At 47.5% G+C, this 21,101-nt stretch overlaps 1 protein-coding gene across 7 annotated transcripts in view; it reads right to left on the bottom strand.

Moving 5' to 3' along the window:
* Window positions 1-21,101, bottom strand: part of znf423 (zinc finger protein 423) — a 137,295-nt gene that overhangs the window by 11,188 nt on the left and 105,006 nt on the right. For all 7 annotated transcript variants that reach the window (XM_085164775.1, XM_085164780.1, XM_085164774.1 and 4 more), the window contains 2 exons: window positions 5,997-6,128; window positions 2,885-3,000 (listed from right to left, as the gene is read on the bottom strand). In XM_085164775.1, coding sequence (XP_085020901.1) covers window positions 2,885-3,000; window positions 5,997-6,128 — 248 coding nt within the window. The remainder of the gene's footprint in view (window positions 1-2,884; window positions 3,001-5,996; window positions 6,129-21,101) is intronic.

The following is a 21,101-nucleotide window of genomic DNA, read 5'->3' as shown; positions in this document are numbered from 1 at the left end:
GCAAACCTAAAACCTGTAGAGTTCTTTGTCTTTACAGTTCTGCTTCTGTATTTCTGTCATTTGTCTGCCTGATTACAGTCATTACTCTATGTGTATATATGTGTATAGAAACCAACACACAAGCAAAAGGACCCCCCCATCCATCTTTCTATTCATCTGACCAGCGCTTCCCCCATCCAGCAGTGTTTAAATATTTACTAGAGCTAAAGGAAACGATGTTGCAAAACAGATGAGGGGAGAAAAGTGGGTGATTTAAACAAAACGAGGGGGAGAAGGAAGCACGGAGGGCAGACGCTGCAGTCTAGCACCCCCTGGAGGCTGAAGACGAATGTGACGATCAAGATGACTATCGGGGAGCGAGGGAGGGAGCCAGAGCTGAAACAGAGCTGAACGACTGTTTAGAAACATCCACAAGAGGGAAATACAGTCTTCAGGATTCATGCGACTGCTGTACATAATGTACATATTTGGATGGAGATGAAATACTGGAAATAACACAGTCTAACACCCAGTATGAGCTACGTTTGGTAGTTTTTAAGAATGTACATCTATTAGAGGAGCGAATGTAAGTCATCCTTTAACACAGATACAGTGATGCTAATTAGTGAGGAAAAAGGAGCAAAGCAGGAAAAGAAAGAAAGAAAACTGAGAGAATGAGAAAGTCGTCTGTGAAGTCTGGGAGTAAAGGCAGAGAGAGATCCAGAAGGACCTCACTGATCAGGGCCACAGCATTTTTTATTTACACACCCACAGACACACCAAAACATCTCTTATTTACCAGCTTACGTCTGCACTATTTATGGGGCGCTGGGGAGAGGCACAGAAGAGAGGAAGAGAGGAGAGGGGCTAAAATATGCATAGGGGCTGGTTCTTCTGGGACGGCGGCGGGGAGTCAGAGCGAGGGAGGAAGACGGGAAGGGAGAAAAGATTTGAGTATGTATGTGTCAGAGACAGAAGGATGTGAGCGATGGAGGAAGCCAGAACTTTGTATGCAAAGAGAGAGACAGAGACGGAGAGAGGGGCTGAAGAGTGCAGTCAGGAGGGAGAGAGGATGATGCAGCGGCGTGTCCGTGCTGCAATTACCCTTGGGGTGCAACTGCGTGTGCACGTGTGCGCAAACAGAGAGTGACATCATACGGCCCCTCGGAGGGGCTCAAAGAGGCCAAAGCCTTTGCTAGCCGGCCAACCAGCCTTCTTCATCCATCCGTACCTCATTAAAACGCGCACGCATACACACAAATTACATCTATTCCACTTCCTCTCAGTTCCACGCGCACACACACAGCTAGCAGTGGCATTAACCTCCATGGTTGTAGCTCTCCATCTCCCCCAGTCAGCCTTTCTGTCTAGCCCACTTAGAGAGACCTCCCATGGGGCAGTGGAGCTGTGGCAGGTCAGGCTCTGGCTTTTCACACACACTCACACACACTTGGGTCAGGACCAAAGAGTAACAAGATGGATATAGCACCAGTGCAACAGCCAAAGAGGAGGAAGGAGCTGGGAAAGCTCAGCGAAGGTGATGAAGCAGACACCTTCTGTGATCCATGTTGGAGCTCGATGTGAGGCGAAATGATGAGGTGAGATTAGAAAGGAAACGAGTCTGATGTGAACTAAAGACGGGCTGAAATAATCATTTTAAAAACGCGTTCTTCTTCTTCTCGTAACACCATTAAATTATGAACAGGAAATGTTAAACACAAACACGTTCATGCGTCTGCCCGCGGCGCCGCCACACAACCAAACAACAGTCGTGTCAATTCATCACTCTGAAGATCCTGTGACCTGGTCAGACGGCAGGAGAGAAATCATCTGGTATAAGAGTGCGTGTGTGTGTGTGCGTGCGTGCACGTGTGTGTGCACGTGTGTGTGGATGTGCATGTGTGTGTGCAGAGAACGAGGGAGGTGTGAGCGGTGTGTGTGTGGACATTAACCGACAGGGTCCAGCAGTCACCCTGCTGTTAAATGGACTGGCCAGCCATATGCCCACCACCACTGGCCTTATATCATTGCCATTTTGTGTGTGTGTGTGTGTGTGTGTGTGTGTGTGCGTGCAGGGTAGCTGGGCCTTGCCCAAACTCAAATAATCATGATTACAAAATGTTTTCTTTTTGTTTTGTCGCCGACTCTCTCAGTTATCGATGAAGCACATCAACATAATAAATAAATAAATACACATATTGCTGGGGGGAGGGGACGGCCAATAAAGATGTAATATATGAAACAGAGAAACAGGAAGTAGCACCAAGCAGACGTGTGATGATGGTGCTTCTGCAGGTTTCATGGAGACACACTGACCCACAAACAAAAACGAATTAAAACTCCAAAGTGTAAATATTTAGTGTTTTATGTGGGATTAAATCCCGTGTACGTCTCAGATACGTCGATGTCACGATGCTTCACCGCTAACAGTAACCATGTTTGACTTCTCAGCTGCCAAAGGCTTCAGGAGATGGACGATGACAGGAAGGTTTACATCATCACAGACCTGGCCACAGCTGGTCCAGGACCCACTCGGGGTGACTTATATCCACTCATCTCTTTCACACACACTCAGTGTCTGGACCCTAATAACACGAAGCATGCCAGACCTCATGAGGAAAGATGGAAAAAGAGGGACAGACGAACGCAGAGATAAACAGGAAGTATGTGCAAGAGTAGATGTGAGGGACAGGACGTGCTGAAGTTAGTGGATGTTGAGGAACACTGAAAAGCGTTTGCCTTGTTTAGGACATTAAGATTACACCTTCTTGTACAGTTCCTGGACACAAAGTTCATTCACTACAGTGCTGCAGCGACGCCTGCACTATTCTACTAGTTTACCTGGAACAGTACACAGATGGGAAAATGAGGTCAATGTCAACACGGAGATAGAATGAGGTCCTACCTGTAGCTCTGTCTGGAAAAAGAACTTCTGTGGACACTGGGAACAGTCGTAGATCTTGTCTTCCTGACCGTGGACGGCAAAGATGTGTTGCTGGAGCTTGTTGGCCTGCACAAACACTGAGAGAAGAAGAAACACAGGTTACACAGTGTTTATTAGATGAGGTGCTTGTGTGTGAATCGATTCTCGAGGCTTCCTCGGTTCTGTCTGACCGGGTGGGGGCGGAGCAGTCGGCCTGCACCCGAAGGGTAGCAAGCAGTCCTCTGAGGACGCCAACGCGCACATCCTGGACAGAGACGACAGACTAGAGTGAAAGGCGTTTTTGGGGAGTTGAGCCGTTTTGTGTAAGTGCTGACCTGACTGTCATTATTTGGCTCCATCTGCTTTGCTTCTATTAAGGACGTCAAGGACAGCACAGCCTCTCGCTGAGTTTGGCAGATATAAAAAGAGTCAGTAGAAGGATAAACTTCAAAGCTGTTGTAATATGTGCTCGTCTCTCTTCAGGTCATTACATAATAAATGTACATACTGCCCATCACCTGAGGCAGTTACTTCTGCACGACAGTAAACCTTGTTTGTTCGTGTTTTTCATGATGTTCACATCTGTGGAATTTCATGTTGCCTTGACTGATGAGAGCTTTAGATGAGAAAGGACCCACAGGTGGTCTCATACAAAGGCTTCACCAGCCATGATGCAAGTAGGGCTGGGCCATATCACACTGTTCACGGTAACACCGGTGTAATGTTGGGCAACGATAGAAAATGAAACATGGCGATAGAATCTGGGTAAAACGCGCATGCGCAGTGCCTTTGTTTTCATATGCACATGGTGGAAAAAGCATGGCGGCGAAAGCAAATCGTTGAGTGAAACAGATGAACCTGAACTGGTTTGTAAAAATGCTGCAGCTTCAGTGGTGGAACTGGTTTAGCTTTCGTCCGTCAGATACACAACAAAGCACTATTTTTGGTAGCGCATGCTAGCGGGCCGTCGTTATTACCGTGTTGTTTGGAAAATACGGCACACTTAAAATCAATCCTTTGATTTTTCTGAAAGTCGACAGAGCCCCTTATAATCCCGTGTGCCTTATGTATGAACTCTGGTTGTGTTTACTGACCTCGAAACTATTTTATGTGCACGGTGCTCGAAAATCTGTCAGATGTTTCAGTACGACTTTGCTAAGCTACGAAGCCGCACCGCTTGATGGATTGTCGGAGCATTACGGCTATCGTAGGCGGAGCCTCGCGGAGTGATACGTACTGTGCTTCAACATAATATTACCGTATTGTGTGTGTATAACCTCTTTTTAAGTGTTGTGGATATTATACATGGTTATGCTGAGGATATGTCGGCCAGTTTCCACTGGAAATGCCTTTTGGTTAAACTGTCAGCGAGGAATTTGCATTTGCACTGTTACATGTTTATATAACTTTAATGCAGATAAAACAGCTGTTTGTTTAAGTGAAAATACATTGATGGGTTTTTGCACTAATAAAGTTGTGGAGTTGTAAAATATTTTGTCTAGTGTCAATTATATCGTCAGTTATATCATTATCACAAATTTTCAAATGTATATGTTGATAAATATTTTTGGTCGCCCTGCTCTAATCTCTAATCTCAATCATCCAGGTGAGTAAATCCCAAAAGGTTGATCGAATTCATCTGGACGTAGCGTTTTCAGCGTCACTCGACAGGTGACCAACATTTCCTCACAAACAGCACACGTGCACCGTGATTCAGTGAGTTTCAGTCGTTGTGCAGATGTGCTGTTTAAAAGGAAACGTTGGTCATCTGGATGATGACGAAACGTTTCTCCCACTGGTAACGTCCGGATGAACGGGATCATCCTTTTACGATTCCCATCAGTCAGTTAACGTATTTAACCAAACAGAAGTCCAGCTGCCTTCTAATTAACTGGTTAGGATTAACCAGTGATTACTGGGACTCAAAGATATCTCACCACTGATGGCAGTGACCTGAAGGGGAAGTGCAGCTACGTGTGGCCAAGGGTGTCAAATTCAGGCTGTATTACTAAACTTTACACCCCACCACAGTCAAATACATCCAAAGCCAATGAAGGTTGACTGGAAAGGAGGGAACATGTAAGAGAGTAAAGCAGGAGAAGCAACGAGAGAAAACAGGAAGCGCTATCCTCGGAGACCGTGTGCTATTTATCAATAAATTATCTCCTTTTTTTAACTTCCGCGCCGTCTCACACACTTTTTCCTTCTTTCTCTTCCCTTTGTTTCAGTAAACTTTTGGTTTTCGCTGTGAGTGTGTATGTGTTGAATTATTAAGCCTCCCCACAGGAGTGGTGCCCATCTTACTAATTCATAAGCCACCAAGGAATAGAGTTAAAGTTTAAAGCGTTTGTGTGTACCTGGGGGGTGGGCACACAACACAAGACAAACTCAACAACCGAGCGAGGGAAAGAGCCAGGGAGAGCCAGGCACAGAGAGATGGAGCGAGAAGAAGCAAAAGCAAAGGTGCTGACTTCGTTTCTCCTAAAATAGGTGCTGAATGAAAGTGTGAGCACCGCAGGCCTAATGTGGTCATCCAGCATTTTGTCTCTGCCCTCCAGTGTATTGCAAAGGCTGAAAGTGCTCCATATTCACCGGTTTGGAGACATTACTGTGTTCGCGTCTGCACACACTTCTGGTAGGGGCTTCTTTAGCAGCGGCGCCCTGCTGCGGGATCACCCCCACAGTTTGAAATGTTAAAACAATGAAAATTGCAAAATCTGAAATGCCAAAGCCGCTCCAGCACATTTAGTGAACTAGCGACGCAGAGAGAGACAGCTCTGAGCCGCAGCAGCTGATAAGGATGATTCAAGTGCAGATATTAACTTTACCAAGCTGAGCACACCCCTTTGGCTTTGAGACGGTTTTATTTAGCACGCAATAAAACACAAAACAGCGAGGACATTTTTATTTTCGCCATCGCTGATGACGCAGCATCTGCACAAGCACAGCTGTAAATCTTCACCTGTCGTGTTTGACGTCATCAAACTGATGAACAACCGATGACGTTTAAAATCAAAGCAAACGTTGGACACGAGAGAAAAGGACTCGTCTGTGCTCTCGTCCTTGAAGGTAAATGTGTGAGTTTGCCTCTCACCTGTGAAGCAGACGGGACACTTGAAGGTACCTCCCATGCCTTCGAAGCTGTGCTCTATCAGGTGGCAAAGCAGCTTGGCAGGTGAATCAAACATCTGGTTACACAGCTTGCACTCGTGATTGATGCCTTCCTCTGCAAATAGGAGACAGACACGCGTGTGGAGGCCGGATTAGACAACATAACACGGGAACACATGACATGATATCAGAATATTAACACAACATGCATGGTGGATGTTTCCTGTGTGTCAGATATGCACACTTTAGACTGTTTACTGTTCCAGTATTTATAACAAGGACTTTCTTAAGTAACATCAGCGAAATGATGTTTGAGTTCGAGCAGAACTGAAAGGACAATGTACGGAAAACTGAACTGAGAGACGACATCCTACTCACGCTCCGAGAAGAACCAAAATCTTTCCCAGCTGGTAATTGCCTGTCTTCCCCATCGGGTTTGGGGATGATCTACCCCTCCTACAGCTATCCCTCGCCTCCCTCTGTCCTCATTATCTGTCCTTCCCCACTGCAGTCACTCATCCATCCCTCACTTCACCCATCCCTTCCTCTGTGTCCCCCCTCGTCTCTCTTGGTCCATCACTCTCTGATTAATTGGTACGGCTTCCAATTCGCACTCCTCGCTCCATGCGACTTATTTTCATGTACAGTATTCGGATTTCCTGTGTGAGACTTGGTCACGCCTTACATTTTGTAACAAATTCAAATTAAGATCAGTTTGTGACAGCCGCTCGTCAGCAGCATCACTGTGATACAGATGAGCGATACGGAGCTCGCCGCGTCAACATAAAGAGTTCTGTACAGAGATTAAATGTAAATATGATCGAGCTTCATCACACGAGCAGACGTCATCAGCCTCCGTCCTCTCTGAGGGATTATAGCAGCGTTACTGTGTCTATTTTAAGATGGCGCGAGTGACATCACAACACCCACGGCGAAAGGTGGGCGTGCACCCCTTGACGATCAGGTCTCCTGCCCGTTGTCCTTATCGCCGTTGTGCCACACAGGACAGACGCCCCAGTCGCCCACACACACACGAGCACACCAGAGGCCCGTACTGCCCGGAGACATCAGATGGCGTCCAATCTGTGACCTCCTGAGGAGCTGCACGCACGTACACACAAACATGCAAACGCACAGAGAGCGCGATCTGTGTCTTTTCCCTCGTTTGTCACTTATCTCGTGTCCTGTGAGTGCAAGCGTCCACACACACACACCGACACGGCAAAAGCGTCTGTGGAAGTTCAGCGTCGGAGCTGCAGGAGATCGCAAGGTTAATAACGTCTTCAATCACACATCCATGACACCCATACTGACTGACACACACAAACACACACACACAGATTCCTATCTCTCTGTGCCTCAAAGGCCGACACAAGGGTGCCCTAATCCCGTCTCAATAGCCACGGGGGAGAGTGTGTGTGTGTGTGTGTGTGTGTGTGTGTGTGTGCGGGCTTATGTGAATGAGATGGTATGCTCCGTGGACCCCAAACATCCCCGTTCCCCCGCACACACACAAACCTCAAAGGCTGCTGGGTTGTGTGGGGCGCCAGAGTGTCCGAGACACACTGAGACAGATAGAGGTTCATTATCATTTACTAGGAGATTGAAGCAGCAGGAGAGAGTCACATGGGGCGAGGCGCACAGAGAGAGAGAGGCGTGTGCGGCGCTACCAGCTGAACCAATCGTCACGTTTTCATTATTTCCTTAAACGTTCGCCTTTATTTAACAATGCATCATTTCAGCTGTACAGGAGGTGATACGGAGGGCCAACACTGTAAGTGATGCTTTGTGTGCATGTGTGTTGGGGGGCTCTGTGAAGCCACTTTAAAGCTCGTGTCCTCAGTGGGGGCAAAGCTCTCTTCAGAAGTTGCCTCGCACTCTCCCACGCTGCCAGGATCAGAGGGTCAAACATCAGCCACCCTCTCATGTACACAACGATGCGTCCAACATCAGCGCTGGTCCAGGTTATTGTGCACACAGTTGTTGCAGTTGCACAAACACACATCATTGCACTAATCAAGCAAAGTCGTGTTTCTGTCAAGTTGACAGTTGGGTGGGGGTTTCTTTTTAATCTAACGAATTATTCCTTCATGATGTGATTCTTCTTTTCTGTATTTAACCAATAACGTTCGTATTTCATCAGCCAGCAGATCTGAGAGGAAAAAGGACTTTTTGATTCAACGAGCACAGATGACGTCAACAAAAACAGAATTACAAAAGAAACCTTTGAAGCTAATTATTGGTCAATCAAATGCAGGGAGGGTAAAAAAATGGGCCAAAAAATACGAAACTAGAGGAAGAGAGGGCGGCAAAACGCACAAAGAGAGCGAGAACTGAGGGGAAACAGTGAGGTGCAGAGAGATAATTGGGCTGTCCGGCACAAGGGCATGGAGAGAGGCCTCCATCGCCCGTGTGTGTGTCCCATGAAAGAGTTCTCTTTTCTGACAAATACATTGTTTTGATCAGTGTGTGTGTGGGGACCAGTGTCTCTGTGTGCTGTCCCCCTCTGAGACACAGCCCGTGTGTGAGCATGTGTGTGTGTGTGACCCATAGTGAGATGACAGAGTCGTACAGCATCCTGCCGCTACGCTTTGTCTCACAGAGTGCATTTGATCCACCACCGCACACACACACACACAGACACACAACCCTGGGAGGCCTGTGCTGGGACAGAGAACACAGGGGAGAGAGGGATGAGAGGGAGAGAGGCAGGGTGAAGGTTAGGACTCTGAGTTTGTTACCACCCAACACAAAATTAACTTTTTCTGCTTTTTAAATGCACATCAAAGCAAATCGATGCTTTCAAACGTAAACGACAGTTATTGGTGGAGCATTTCGTTTGAATCGTGCTCTTTAAATAAATATCACGCTGCTATATGTCATTTAGAAATGTGCGTCGTCTAACATATATTCTGCCGTGTGTCAGGAGCTCTGTCTGTAATCGTACATTTATCTAACAGATTAGCATATCAGATAGACAGAAGGACAGCAAGGACAGACAGCACAGCTACAGTGTGATCATAAACCACACAACGCTGCAGCCGCGCACACAACAGCTGGGAAAGTTTCGCCTCAAAGAGGAAATATTAGCAAGCGAGCAAACAGTGAGGACAGGGTTGAGGGCAGTGTGTGTGGATGGGCAGAAGGAGGGACACAAGTCCAAACTGCAGCCACACATCATTACAATTCCTCCAACACAACCTCCCCTCAGTCTCATTGTGTTGTTACCCACCTCTCCCTCTCTCTCTCTCTCTCTGCTAATTGACGAGAGGAGAAGGACCAGGTGGCATCATACCCGTCACACACACACACACACACACACATGCAGCAGCACATAAATGAGCTCCTTGGTTTGTGTTGGGGGTGACTCCCTAAGGCGCTGCCTCTTACATGCCGCACACATCTGCGTGCACACACAAATATCTTAACCCTTTCTTAGTCTCGGCTGTGGACTCCTGTGGGTGCTCAGCCCCCACACGTCCTAACCTCCCACCTTCCCCTCCCTCTCTCTCTGAATAGCTGCTGGGGGTCTCTGGGGTCTCTACCTTCCATTACTGGCCTTCCCCGTTCCTGTCAACCCCCCCATCCCCAAACTATATGAATGTGGATGTGTGTGTGTGAGAGCAGTAAAATGTGTGTTTGGTCCCTGGTGGTGGAAAGGCCGTAAACCAAGCCAGGCGACTGATGGGGAGGACACAGGAGAGAGGCAGCGAGATGAAGGGAAGAAGGAGGGAAGTGAAGGAAGGCTGCGTGGAGAGGAAAGGAGAGATGACGGGACGGACGGGGAGAGAGCAACAGAGGCGTCGGGAGAAGAAGAGAGCAGTGGACGGAAGGAGGAGGAGGAGGAGTAGGCACCTCTCTGGGGGGCTCGCTCAAGGTGTGTTTCCATGGCAACCAGGGGCAGGGGGGGCGATGCGCGGGGTGTGAGCTTGACCCATTGGTAGTGTGGGGGCTGGAGAATACACACATGCACACACACTCGCAGAAACACACAACCTGCTGCAGTGCTGGAGGGGTCCCAAGAGTGCCCCCACCTTTACTCACCCTCTCTCTCACACAAACACACACACAGAGGAAGAATGCTGCAGTGCTGAGGTCCCGCGAGTACACAACTCCCACACACAGCCTCCCTCCCTCCCTCCTCTCATCTTCCATTTTCCCTGTTTCCATCACTCGCTCTGTGAGGTAACTGTTAATATTTTCATCATTTGTTTACTCCTCATCTGACTCTGTGGATGTTTTACAGACCGCTGAATGAAGACGGGACGCTGAGCTACAGCGATCTGTCCGTTTAAACACATCCAGTCTGCTTTCAGACGTTTAAAGGCTCCATCTCTCACAAACGCGTGATGGAGACGGTAAAAGTGCCCGGTGTCTGCGCGGCTTTGTTGGGCTTCCTAGTGCCTGTTCATCAAAGCCAAGCTGCTCCTGAAAGGTTAAAGTTCAGACAACGAGTAGCACAAACCACCCGCCATAATGCGCGCACACACACACACACACACGTCTGGTTTGCTATCCTCGTGGGGTCCTCCCATTGACATAATGCTTTCCCTAGCCCCTTACCCTAACCATCAAAAATGAGTGCCTAACCCTCACACAACTGTAATCCTGACACCAAAACCACATTTGAGTGTGAAAAATGTCTTCAACCCTTTGGGGACCTGAAAGTTGGTCCCCACCAAGATAGGGAAACTGGTGTAGACACACACACACACACACACACACGTCTGGTTTGCTATCCTCGTGGGGTCCTCCCATTGACATAATGCTTTCCCTAGCCCCTTACCCTAACCATCAAAAATGAGTGCCTAACCCTCACACAACTGTAATCCTGACACCAAAACCACATTTGAGTGTGAAAAATGTCTTCAACCCTTTGGGGACCTGAAAGTTGGTCCCCACCAAGATAGGGAAACTGGTGTAGACACACACACACACACACACGTCTGGTTTGCTATACTCGTGGGGTCCTCCCATTGACATAACGCTTTCCCTAGCCCCTTACCCTAACCATCAAAAATGAGTGCCTAACCCTCACCCGACTGTAATCCTGACACTAAAACCACATTTGAGTGTGAAAAATGAAGGTTGGTCCCCACCAAGATAGGGAAACCGGTGTAGACACACACACACACACACACACACAGTAATGAGTGTGTTAGCCTAATGCATGATTTGGTTATTACCTTTCAGTTCTATGGACTCATTCATGGTGTCTGCATGTGCACTGAGGGGTTGATGGTGACAGTGGGCTGTGGGCAGAAACACTCAACTCTCACCTTTTTCACAGACACATAAAGAGGAAACAAAAGAAAGCAGTGATGCTCTTTAAGAGCAACATGGGCCCAACTTTGGGCTTGTTTGGAAGTAAGGCTGCACTGGAATTTATGAACTACTCGTCTTTGTACAAGAGAGTTCATGTCAACGGGAGAAACGAGCTCTCACTTTCAGCAGAAACAGGAAACAACTCAACGCTTCACACGAGACAAAGATGAATGAATGGTTATCCTCGTCCCTCCTCGTGGACACGGTCAGACCCCACAATCACTATTTTCAGCAAAAACACTCACTCTCACACATTAATACACAAACACAAGCAGACAGACGTATTATTGGCAGACAAGAGCAGCATATGGCGATGACCAGTTTGTGCACAAATTGAGCATATTTGTGTAGTGCAAAAGTGCATGTGTGTCTTGGAAGGAGACTGTGTGCATAATGTGCGTGTGTGTGTTTGTGTATAGCAGCTTGGATTTTCCCTATCAGATTACATAACAGTAGGAAGCTGGAGCGCTCGGTGCTGCCGAAGCCAAGAGCCTCCTCGCTAACACACACTCGCATGTGCGTCGATTTCCACAGACACGCACGCAGATCGTACGCCGCCGCCGTCTCACTGGTTGTGGGTTATTAAGGGATACAGTTACATTATGAACGCATGACTTTATTAGCATCTGCTAAGCTGCGCTCATGTTTTTGTAGCAATAAGAAAATAAAGGTTTTTGTACTCGTGAAAAACGTTTTTACTGAATGAATTTTTAAAAGTTGTCTGTTTCGCATCATAAAAGGTATTTTAAATATTTGAATCTTAATGCTTAAAATCAAAGTAAAGGAAGACGTCAGTGACAGCTGCTGCACGTCGCACTGAAGCAGCGGTTTCTTTGTTGCTCGTGAGAGGAGACGTTAAAGCTTTGATACTGAAGCCTGCACAGTTACAGACACGCCAACACACGACGCTCAGTGTCATCTGGAGAGCACTTGACTGTAACAACAAGCAGCTGACATGTAAGTCTTTGTATTAGCATATGTAATTAGACTTTAATTAATATTCAGCAGAGGTGCACACATCATCGCTCCGGCCTTGGAATCATTGCTCAGGACTTTCACAGGAAAACAGGGAATTACCGCTTTCTCCAATAAGCACACAGAAAGCTAGTAACACACACACACACACTCACGCACACACACACACTCACGCACACACCTCTTTTTAGCTCGTTAGCAGGGATGAGAGTAATGAATGCAGAGTATATTTGTGTTTAGAATCTTAATTGAAAGCTTGAAAGTGGCCAAGAGGGAATAAGCCTAATCACTGTGTGTGAATAAACCATCAACACACACACGCACAGACACACACACGCCTGCCACTCCCTTGGACAACATTTAAAACTGAAGTACCTGTCATTCTCTAGTCGTCCATTCCACCCTCACTCCTCCTGCTCTTTCCACGCTCGCTCCGCTCTCCCATCTGTTTACATATGTAAAACACAACTACAGCCCCCTGGATGCACATCGTCAGTGTGTGTGTGTGTGTGTGTGTGTGTGTGTGTGTGTGTGTGTGTGTGTGTGTGTGTTTGGATGCTAGTTAAAGCTATAGCAGACATCCACAAGGACTTATAAAGGAGTTTATGGTGGGTTAGGGCACGTCCTTAATTAATTACTGGTATTTTTATTTTTACTACAGGTGTTTTTTATTCAGTCGCAGCCTTTGCTGGGAATATTGTGAGCGTGTGATCCACGTCTGATGGAGAAGAATCATTTACAGCACGCAGGCAGGACGACCTGTGAGACAGGCCGACTGATGGTCGGACCGCACGACGCTCAGATAAATATCTGAAAGGCACGTTTGGATTAGAAACACACACACAATCATCAGGCTTCACAGGTTAAAAAGCATGTCGGTATCCAAGGCTAATCACCACGGCAACTGTAATCAAGGCTCTGATCTAGTTGTCAAGGTGATGGAGAGAGGGTCACCCCTGACCGTCTTTGCTTTTCTCTGAATGACTCTGTTTTTCAAACTGCTTTTGATTTATACAGACGCGGATATTAGAGTTTAAAATCCACGCAGAGAGACGACAACGCCACAGCGACGCAAAATGACGGGAAGTGCGACGGTTAAAAATTCAATAATCGCCCATTTTTGGGGGGAAATCTAAAAGAAATGTGTGTATGTGTGACTGTGTTTACCTACCCACATCTAATCCTATCCTGCTGTTTAGTGGTGTGTGTGTGTGTGTGTGTGTGTGCGTCTTTAATCTGTGCTCCCAGGGGAAGTCAGGAGGAGCTCGTAGGCTTATCCTCGCTGCATCTCTGCATCCAAATACCACTAAAAAGCTCGACTCCATTCCACAACAACTAAATGAACACACACTCACAGACACACAAACACTCACACAAAACAGCAGAAGAAAGCCTGAGAGACATACTTAGTATTCCTTTAACCACGACCCCCCTACATGCACCTCCTCTGCACACATGCTGAATGTGATGTGTAATAACACAGTTATTACAGACTGAGAGCTTTTCAACAACACAAGTCAAACTTCCACACAGAAAATCAGCTTCCACGACTGCTGTGGATCGTCCACATGTGAACTGACAGAGAAAGGAGGAGGAGGAGGAGGAGAGGAGCCAATAAGAGCTCACAGCAGGATGCTAATAATGCAGCTCCAGCTGTTCCAGTTAACCTGCAAACTGCCCATCTGGACCCAGAGAGGGAGACAGGAAACGGAGACACACACTGATATATGGTGAGACACGGCAGTCTGTGAGATCTCATAAAACAAAAACTGAGAAATGCAGGCTTCTCACGAGGACGTGGTTTTTATGCCGTTTTATGTTGCAGATTAAAACACAATCACTGAGTGATGGAGACGATAAAGAGGAGGAGAGCGAGCCATCATCAGCTGTACGGCTGGACGAGCGGGCGTGGACAGGAACACACGCACCGTCAGAGTGACCTTGGTCTCGCCTATCTGTCCTCGCCCCCTGCCCTGGCCAGCCAAATCCCCCACCGAGCCACCCTGCCTGTCTCTTTTACACACACACTCACACACACACCGCAGTGCCATACTCGGTTGTGCCAAACCGACGCACGCTGTGCTTACAGGAAAAAATAAAACTAAAACACAGAGACAGACTTGAAGATGGAGGAGAGCGAGGCTGAAGAGGAGAAAAGAAGAGAGCGATGGAGTCCAGCTTCCTTTATTATCGATTCCAAAAACTCTCACACACCAAAATACGCTCAACTTTAACACAAGACGCACAGCCAGCTCCAACCTCCCCTAAAGCACAAACGCATCGCCCACACACACACGCACACATAGCATGCTAATGAAGACACTAAATCACTACCAGGTCATGTGTGGAAAAGCCTGCCAGATACCTGCATCCATGGCTAGAGACCTCCCTCAGCCACACACTGTGTGTGTGTGTGTGTGTGTGTGTGTGAGTGTGTGTGAGAGTGTGTGGGTGGTTGAGCAGCAGAGATTGAGGATGCCTGTTGGCTGTAAACATGACTGGTACTTGAAAACAGAGCAAACACTGAAGAGGCAGAGAAACTACTAAACAGCAGCACGAACAGTGAAGGCTGCGGATGGACAAGGAAGGAAGGAAGGAAGGAAGGAAGCCAGAGTGGGTCGAGGAACCATGCTCATCTTTTTCCTTTTGCACTCGTATTTCTTACTTTGAGGCAAAATGATCAAACCCCAGAGGTTCGCACCCAGGAGGTTTGTTCATTGTTCACCAGTAATTCATAACACAGAGGCTTCATCTGTGGCTCAGAGTAGCAGCAGCTCTACACGCTAACATGAAAGTGCTGCTGCCGCTGCCTCGATGCGTATCGGTGTACCCGAGCTCCCTAAGAACAGCTAATCAAGGCAACGCTTTAGTGAAAAGACGTCTCCAGCTGGGGGGGTCAGGTAATGATCAACCTTACCACAATCACCCTGAATCATCAGGATCAGCGTGGTCACCTCTATAAGGAGCGAGCCGGTGAGTGGCTGCCTGCTCGGAGCGAGGGAGGCTGCGTGACCTTGTGAGATTAAGCAGCGGTGTAATCTGATTATGTCCAATTACTCTGGAGTTATTTTGTCTCCGAGGGCTACGTATGGATAATAAAGAGACGCTGGGCTTCCTGTCAGAGGCTTCGTTTGACGGCCGAGAACGACACAAAGAACAAATGTTTGTTAGTCGCTGCGTCACCGAGGTCAGGTGGAAACTCGTTATTCATCGAAGGAGCGGAGATGACCCGTGACGCCGCACGTCTACATCCCAGTTTAAAAATGACGAAAGCAGCGAATATCGTGGATGATCTGATATCGTCGTGTTGGTGTTGTTCCCAGATCATCATGAAAATGTTGTTCCAGGTTCAACATTGCCAAAGTGACCAATCACATTATTGTGACGTTATTCTTTTGCGCACCAACCCATTCGTGCATTTATGAAATTCCAATGTTGCAAGGACAATATCAGTTCTGCTTAGCGTTTATTAAAGGGTTAGGGTCCGTTGATCGGCAGACAAAGGCGGTTTCTCGCAGCTTAAGTACAGTTTTTTGTTTTACGCCGGTTTTTCCCAAAGTCGCAAAAGTATGACATCACAACATTCTGATTGGTCACTTGCAATGTTGATCCTGGAACAACCTTTAGTATGATGATCTGGGAACAACACCAACACGAGGATATCAGATCGTGCGAATATCGTGGTGGCGAAGACTGAGGGTCTCTTTCTTTTACATCTTCACAACATCAGAGACGCCACAGAGAGTCAAACTGCTGCTACTGACCTACGAGCACCACAACAAGAAGAGTCGAAGAACGCACGCAACAGTGCCAACGAAACTTTATATGCACAAAGATATTTGGTGGATTTGTCTCCCTAACACACACACACACACACACACACACATATATATACACACTATTAAGATAGTGAACTCTAGTATAGCGTAAATAATCCTGTTAAATAATACAAATAATAACTTGTTTATGCTTTCAGACAAACACGAGCACAAACACACACTCCTCACTTCTGTCAGCCTCAAATACAAACAAATAAATAAATGAACACAATGTTATTAATTATTCTGAGGCAGGAATCAAATATAAATGTGTCTGGAGATTTGTGTGTGTGTGTGTGTGTGTGTGCGCTTCTACACAGACTCCCCACAGATCAGCAGAGGCATACCAGCAGAGCAGCAGACAGCAGAAACACATCGAGAGGCAGATCTGTCGGCCGTGTAAGAAGCACGTGTGCATCATCTGTGGTTACTGCAGAAAACAGGATTTGAATGGCGTGCTCTCTGCAAAGGTCCAAAAGCAGCTCTCTGCACAAACGACACAGTCGATGTTCGTGTCGTGCTTTAAATCAGCAGAAACTCGTGCAGCTAATGACCATAAAGAAAGCTGATCCAGGCGGCGAGACAATCAGACACACACACTTAGCTAAAAACACTCTTTAGTCTATTTAAGAGAGTTCACATGCAGAGCAGAGCCACTGCTGGGACTCAGAGTTTAGCTCGTCGCTCTGCCTCTCAGTCACACAAACCCTCACGCCGTCGCACGCATCGACACGCTGCCGCTCCGCCTCTCTGTCGAGGCTTCGCGTTACATCGTTAATTACACTTGACACCGCTTCTTGTGCGTTTTATACGTGTGTGTCTACGATGTGTCCCCAGAGGCTCGAGGAGGGAAAGCGAGGTTCAAAGACCCCCCGCCACAAAGCTAAATCAATATTAATACATGCTCACGCACGTGCGTGCTCACACACAAAGAGATGTCAGCGCGGTGGTTAGAGGGCATTGTTTCCCCGTCTCTGCGGTGCTCTGCTCGCTTCTATCGTCTCTCTCCTCTTTGGATGCAGCAGAGCTACACAATAGATGCTCCCATCAGCGCCGTGTTTGGTAGAGAAAACAAACAGACGCCTTCCTGGAAGTGACGGGTAAGAAGTACTGATGCGTCTCCCAACCTCGGCACGCTCGTCGAGCTTCTTTGAGACGCTCCGTCGTTGCTGTGCACGTATTTCACCTCGGTGTTTGGCCGCGTCGCTCTTTCTCGTGGCTAATATTACAAAATGATTATGGCATCACTTCACAGTTCACCTGATCTCCAAACTCTCACAGCAGAAACTGAATGTGCACGGTTGAATTCAGGCGCACTCGCAGGCCTACATGTGAATTTTATCCTGTTATGTAGACGCAAAAAGGCCGTTCTGATAAAGCGTCTACGGTGGATGTGCACCGTGCAAACGTGCATGAACAGAATAAAGAAAACAGTTTGCAGACTTTAAATGTGGTCAAATCTATTTTTAATTTAAACTGTATTTATTAAATTGGTTAGATTGAAAAATGCACCAATCGGGTTTGAGGTCCTCGCTCAGCGTGACAACAGCTGACTGATGGCCTGTGGCTTTGTTTCACTCAACAATGCATAGGTGTTAGCGATTATGGGTCGATGTGAATTACACATGAACACTTGTTTGCATTAACTGGAGCGCACGCACACAGACACACACACGCTACACAACAGCTGGAGTTGGAGACACATCAGCCTGTGTGGCTTTTACTAATCGCCTCTCCACCCAACCATGCTCGACCAAACATCGGCTCATGGCTGACTTCATAGAGGAGTGTGTGTGTGTGTGTGTGTGTGTGTGTCAGTATTTTAGCGTTGTGTGTTCTCTTTGTCCTTTGTCACTCAACGCTCATCAACATCAAAATAACATCTGTCAACTTCTGTACAAATACACCTGACAGTCACAGCTGATGCCTGACAGACACACACACACACACACACACAGACACACACACACACACACTCCACGCCTCCAACTCCAACAGTAAAAGCTCGTGATTTCACGACATGCGAGTGTGTTTGTTCACCTTACTGGAGCACATCTGGGTGTATTGTGCTCGCTCTGCTCCAGATGTGTGTTTTTAACCACCACAGGCTCCATCACACCTGGACACCACGGAGACTCTCGCACACAAACAGACACACAAAAAAACAGAAAAACTAATGACCCATGTCACCCATAAACAACCCAAACCTTCACATGTCTGAGAGCTGACAGAGGTTTGTTCCTGTCTTTGCTTTGCTGCGTCTCTTTCTCACACAGAGGCGTGAAAGCAGAGGAGGCGCTACCTGTGTGGCCACAGGAAGGACCCTCCTAATGACTTAATTGAGCTAATTAACAATGATAAGACATCCAATCAGCACGCTGGCTTCCTGAAGGCTCTTGTTAGGAGCTAATTAAAGAACCAATCACAGCAGGAGAAGGGAAGGTGCTGTGTGACAGTAACAGGGTGAACGTGGCTCATATTTTTATTAGGTCTAAAATCACAGGACACAGCAATGACACTAACGTGTTGTGTACTGGGAACCAGTGCTCACACATGGCTTCAGCACACGTTTGTTCATGTTGTTAACTGTTGTAGTGAATTACCTTTAAAGCACCTTAAAAAATAAATTCTTAGGATTCATATTTCCGTGTTTCTAATATCTAATTTGTCATGTTTATATTTATGTCGTATCCAGTGACTAACTCATGTAATCAGGTAACGGTGGCTCTTCCTTATCTATGACGTCTTCATACGTGTGCGACTCTTCTGCTGCTTCTACGCCTCAAATGTTGTCGTCACGACTGCGACTACGTGTGACTAACTGCAATAAAAATGACTTGAGGAACTCCTGCATTAACCCCCATCACTCCCCATCGCCGTCGCTCCCTCCTCTCCTCCGTCTTCCAGGGGTACTGCTCATGCAGCGTGGAGTCCTCTCTTCCTCTCTCTCAATCTGGGCTCCGTGCTGCGCCGGTTTAATTGCAACAGCACCCTCGTGTGTGTGTGTGTGTGTGTGTGTGTGCGTGTGTGTGTGCGTGTGTGTGTGCAGAGATGGAAGGAGAGACCTCCTCAGAGTGTTCAAGGATAAGCAGCGGGGTGTCGGGCCACCTTCCTCTCTCCTCTTCCACCCCGTTTTCCATTTCCTCTCCTCTCTCGCTTCACCTTCCTCTCTCCTTGTTTCCTCCTCTCCTTGCCACCAGGCAACTGCAGGGACTCCTCTCATCATCCCACCTCCTCTGCACTACTGCCGTCTCCTCTTCCTCCACCTAAATCTGCCCTCGTCAGCACTGACACATCACCACTGTATCTCTTCCTCCTGACACCCATCTGTCCTCCATCCTCTGGTCTCTCTGTAACCTCCTCCCGGTTGTACCTCCCGTGATGCCCAGGGAGACATGCTGTCAGGGCTCCCTGCTCCTCGCTGCTCGCCTTAATCAGCTGTCAAATATCAAGCGTTCGCTCCACTCGTCTTGCCTTCGATCCCCCGGTGGAGCCCGACATGCATACACATGGACATGGACACATACAGAGGTCGGTGTTCGTGTCAATCGGCAGCATCCGAGTCCTGAAGGATAACGCTGAGAAGATGTGTGGACATCACCATCCAAAGGAAAGCAGCTGAACACACACAGATATGGATACCCCATCACTTACACACAGGTCATGATGATGGAGAGCTTGTCTGTTTCCCACCTAATGACAACAAAACACTCGCCCACTCCGTCGATCTGTCAGCGCCGTGTGTGTGTGTTTGGTCACGTCAACGAGTGCGTGTGTGGTTTATTAATTCATTTATTTCCTAATGTTGTGCAGCTAGGGAGAGAGAAACAAAGCTGAGAGTGTTTGGATGAGAAGAGGAAGTAGACTGAGAGATAATGATGGAGGGAGAAGAGAAAAGGATGGAGACAAAGCCGAGACCGAGAGACGAACGGTGGTCCAGAGCGGATGAAGGATTGAGGTAACGTTGTTTAATCACCTCAGCTTCTGCTGCTGATTCTAGACACACAACACACACTTGTCTTAATGATTAGTCATTAGCCAATGAACCCACTGGCAGACAGACAGGCAACAATAAATCTAACACAGCCATCATCGGTGTCTTCAGGAAGCACGAGAAAACACAAACACACAACCAAACACGAGTTCTCGTCTCTGTGATCTTGGACTCCACAGCAGGATCTCAGCTCGACACTCGAGCTTTAGGAAAACCAACGGACACGTGATCCTGGAACAGACGAGACCAACTCTGAAAGTTTTTCTGCATCGCACAAGTCGACCAGGAGCCGTGTGTGGCACACGTTAGATACGGGAAAGAAAAACTTACACTCCACCCCCCACAGTTTTTTATCAAGTCGCAACAAAAAAACAAGTCAAACTTGAACAATAAAAGTCACCACAGCAGCTTCTTCCTGATTGTGCAAGGCCCAACGGTGGGGTCATGGTTTGAGAATAATGCATAATAATAATAATAATGGATTGCATTTATATAGCGCTTTACAATGCCACTATTCATTCACTCTCACATTCACACACTGGTGGAGGCAGCTACAGTTGTAGCCACAGCTGCCCTGGGGCAGACTGACAGAAGCGAGGCTGCCATATCGCGCCATCGGCCCCTCTGGCCAACACCAGTAGGGTGAAGTGTCTTGCCCAAAGACACAACGACCAGGACAGAGAGCCCGGGGATCGAACCAGCGACCTTACAGATACGCTTCCCAACCCCCTGAACCACGGTCGCCCCGTCACATGTTCATGTCTGTATAACTTCTGCTTATTAGTTAAAAACGCTTAAACGTTTCCAGGACTTCTTCTGTCACATAACACGAAAAAACAGAAACAGAAACACGACCGAGTGTTTTAACCTGACAGCCTGAGGTGTTCTTCCGTAAACTGGACTACCCGACAGAAGGACCCGAGGCCCCGCTGCACTTTTTCGGTAAGTTAAGAGTAGCAGGTGTGTAGCATCGCTA

The sequence above is a fragment of the Neolamprologus multifasciatus genome, chromosome 7 (assembly GCF_963576455.1).
Source record: "Neolamprologus multifasciatus chromosome 7, fNeoMul1.2, whole genome shotgun sequence".
NCBI classification, from domain to species: Eukaryota; Metazoa; Chordata; class Actinopteri; order Cichliformes; family Cichlidae; genus Neolamprologus; species Neolamprologus multifasciatus.
This window is presented reverse-complemented; position numbering and strand designations above follow the sequence as displayed.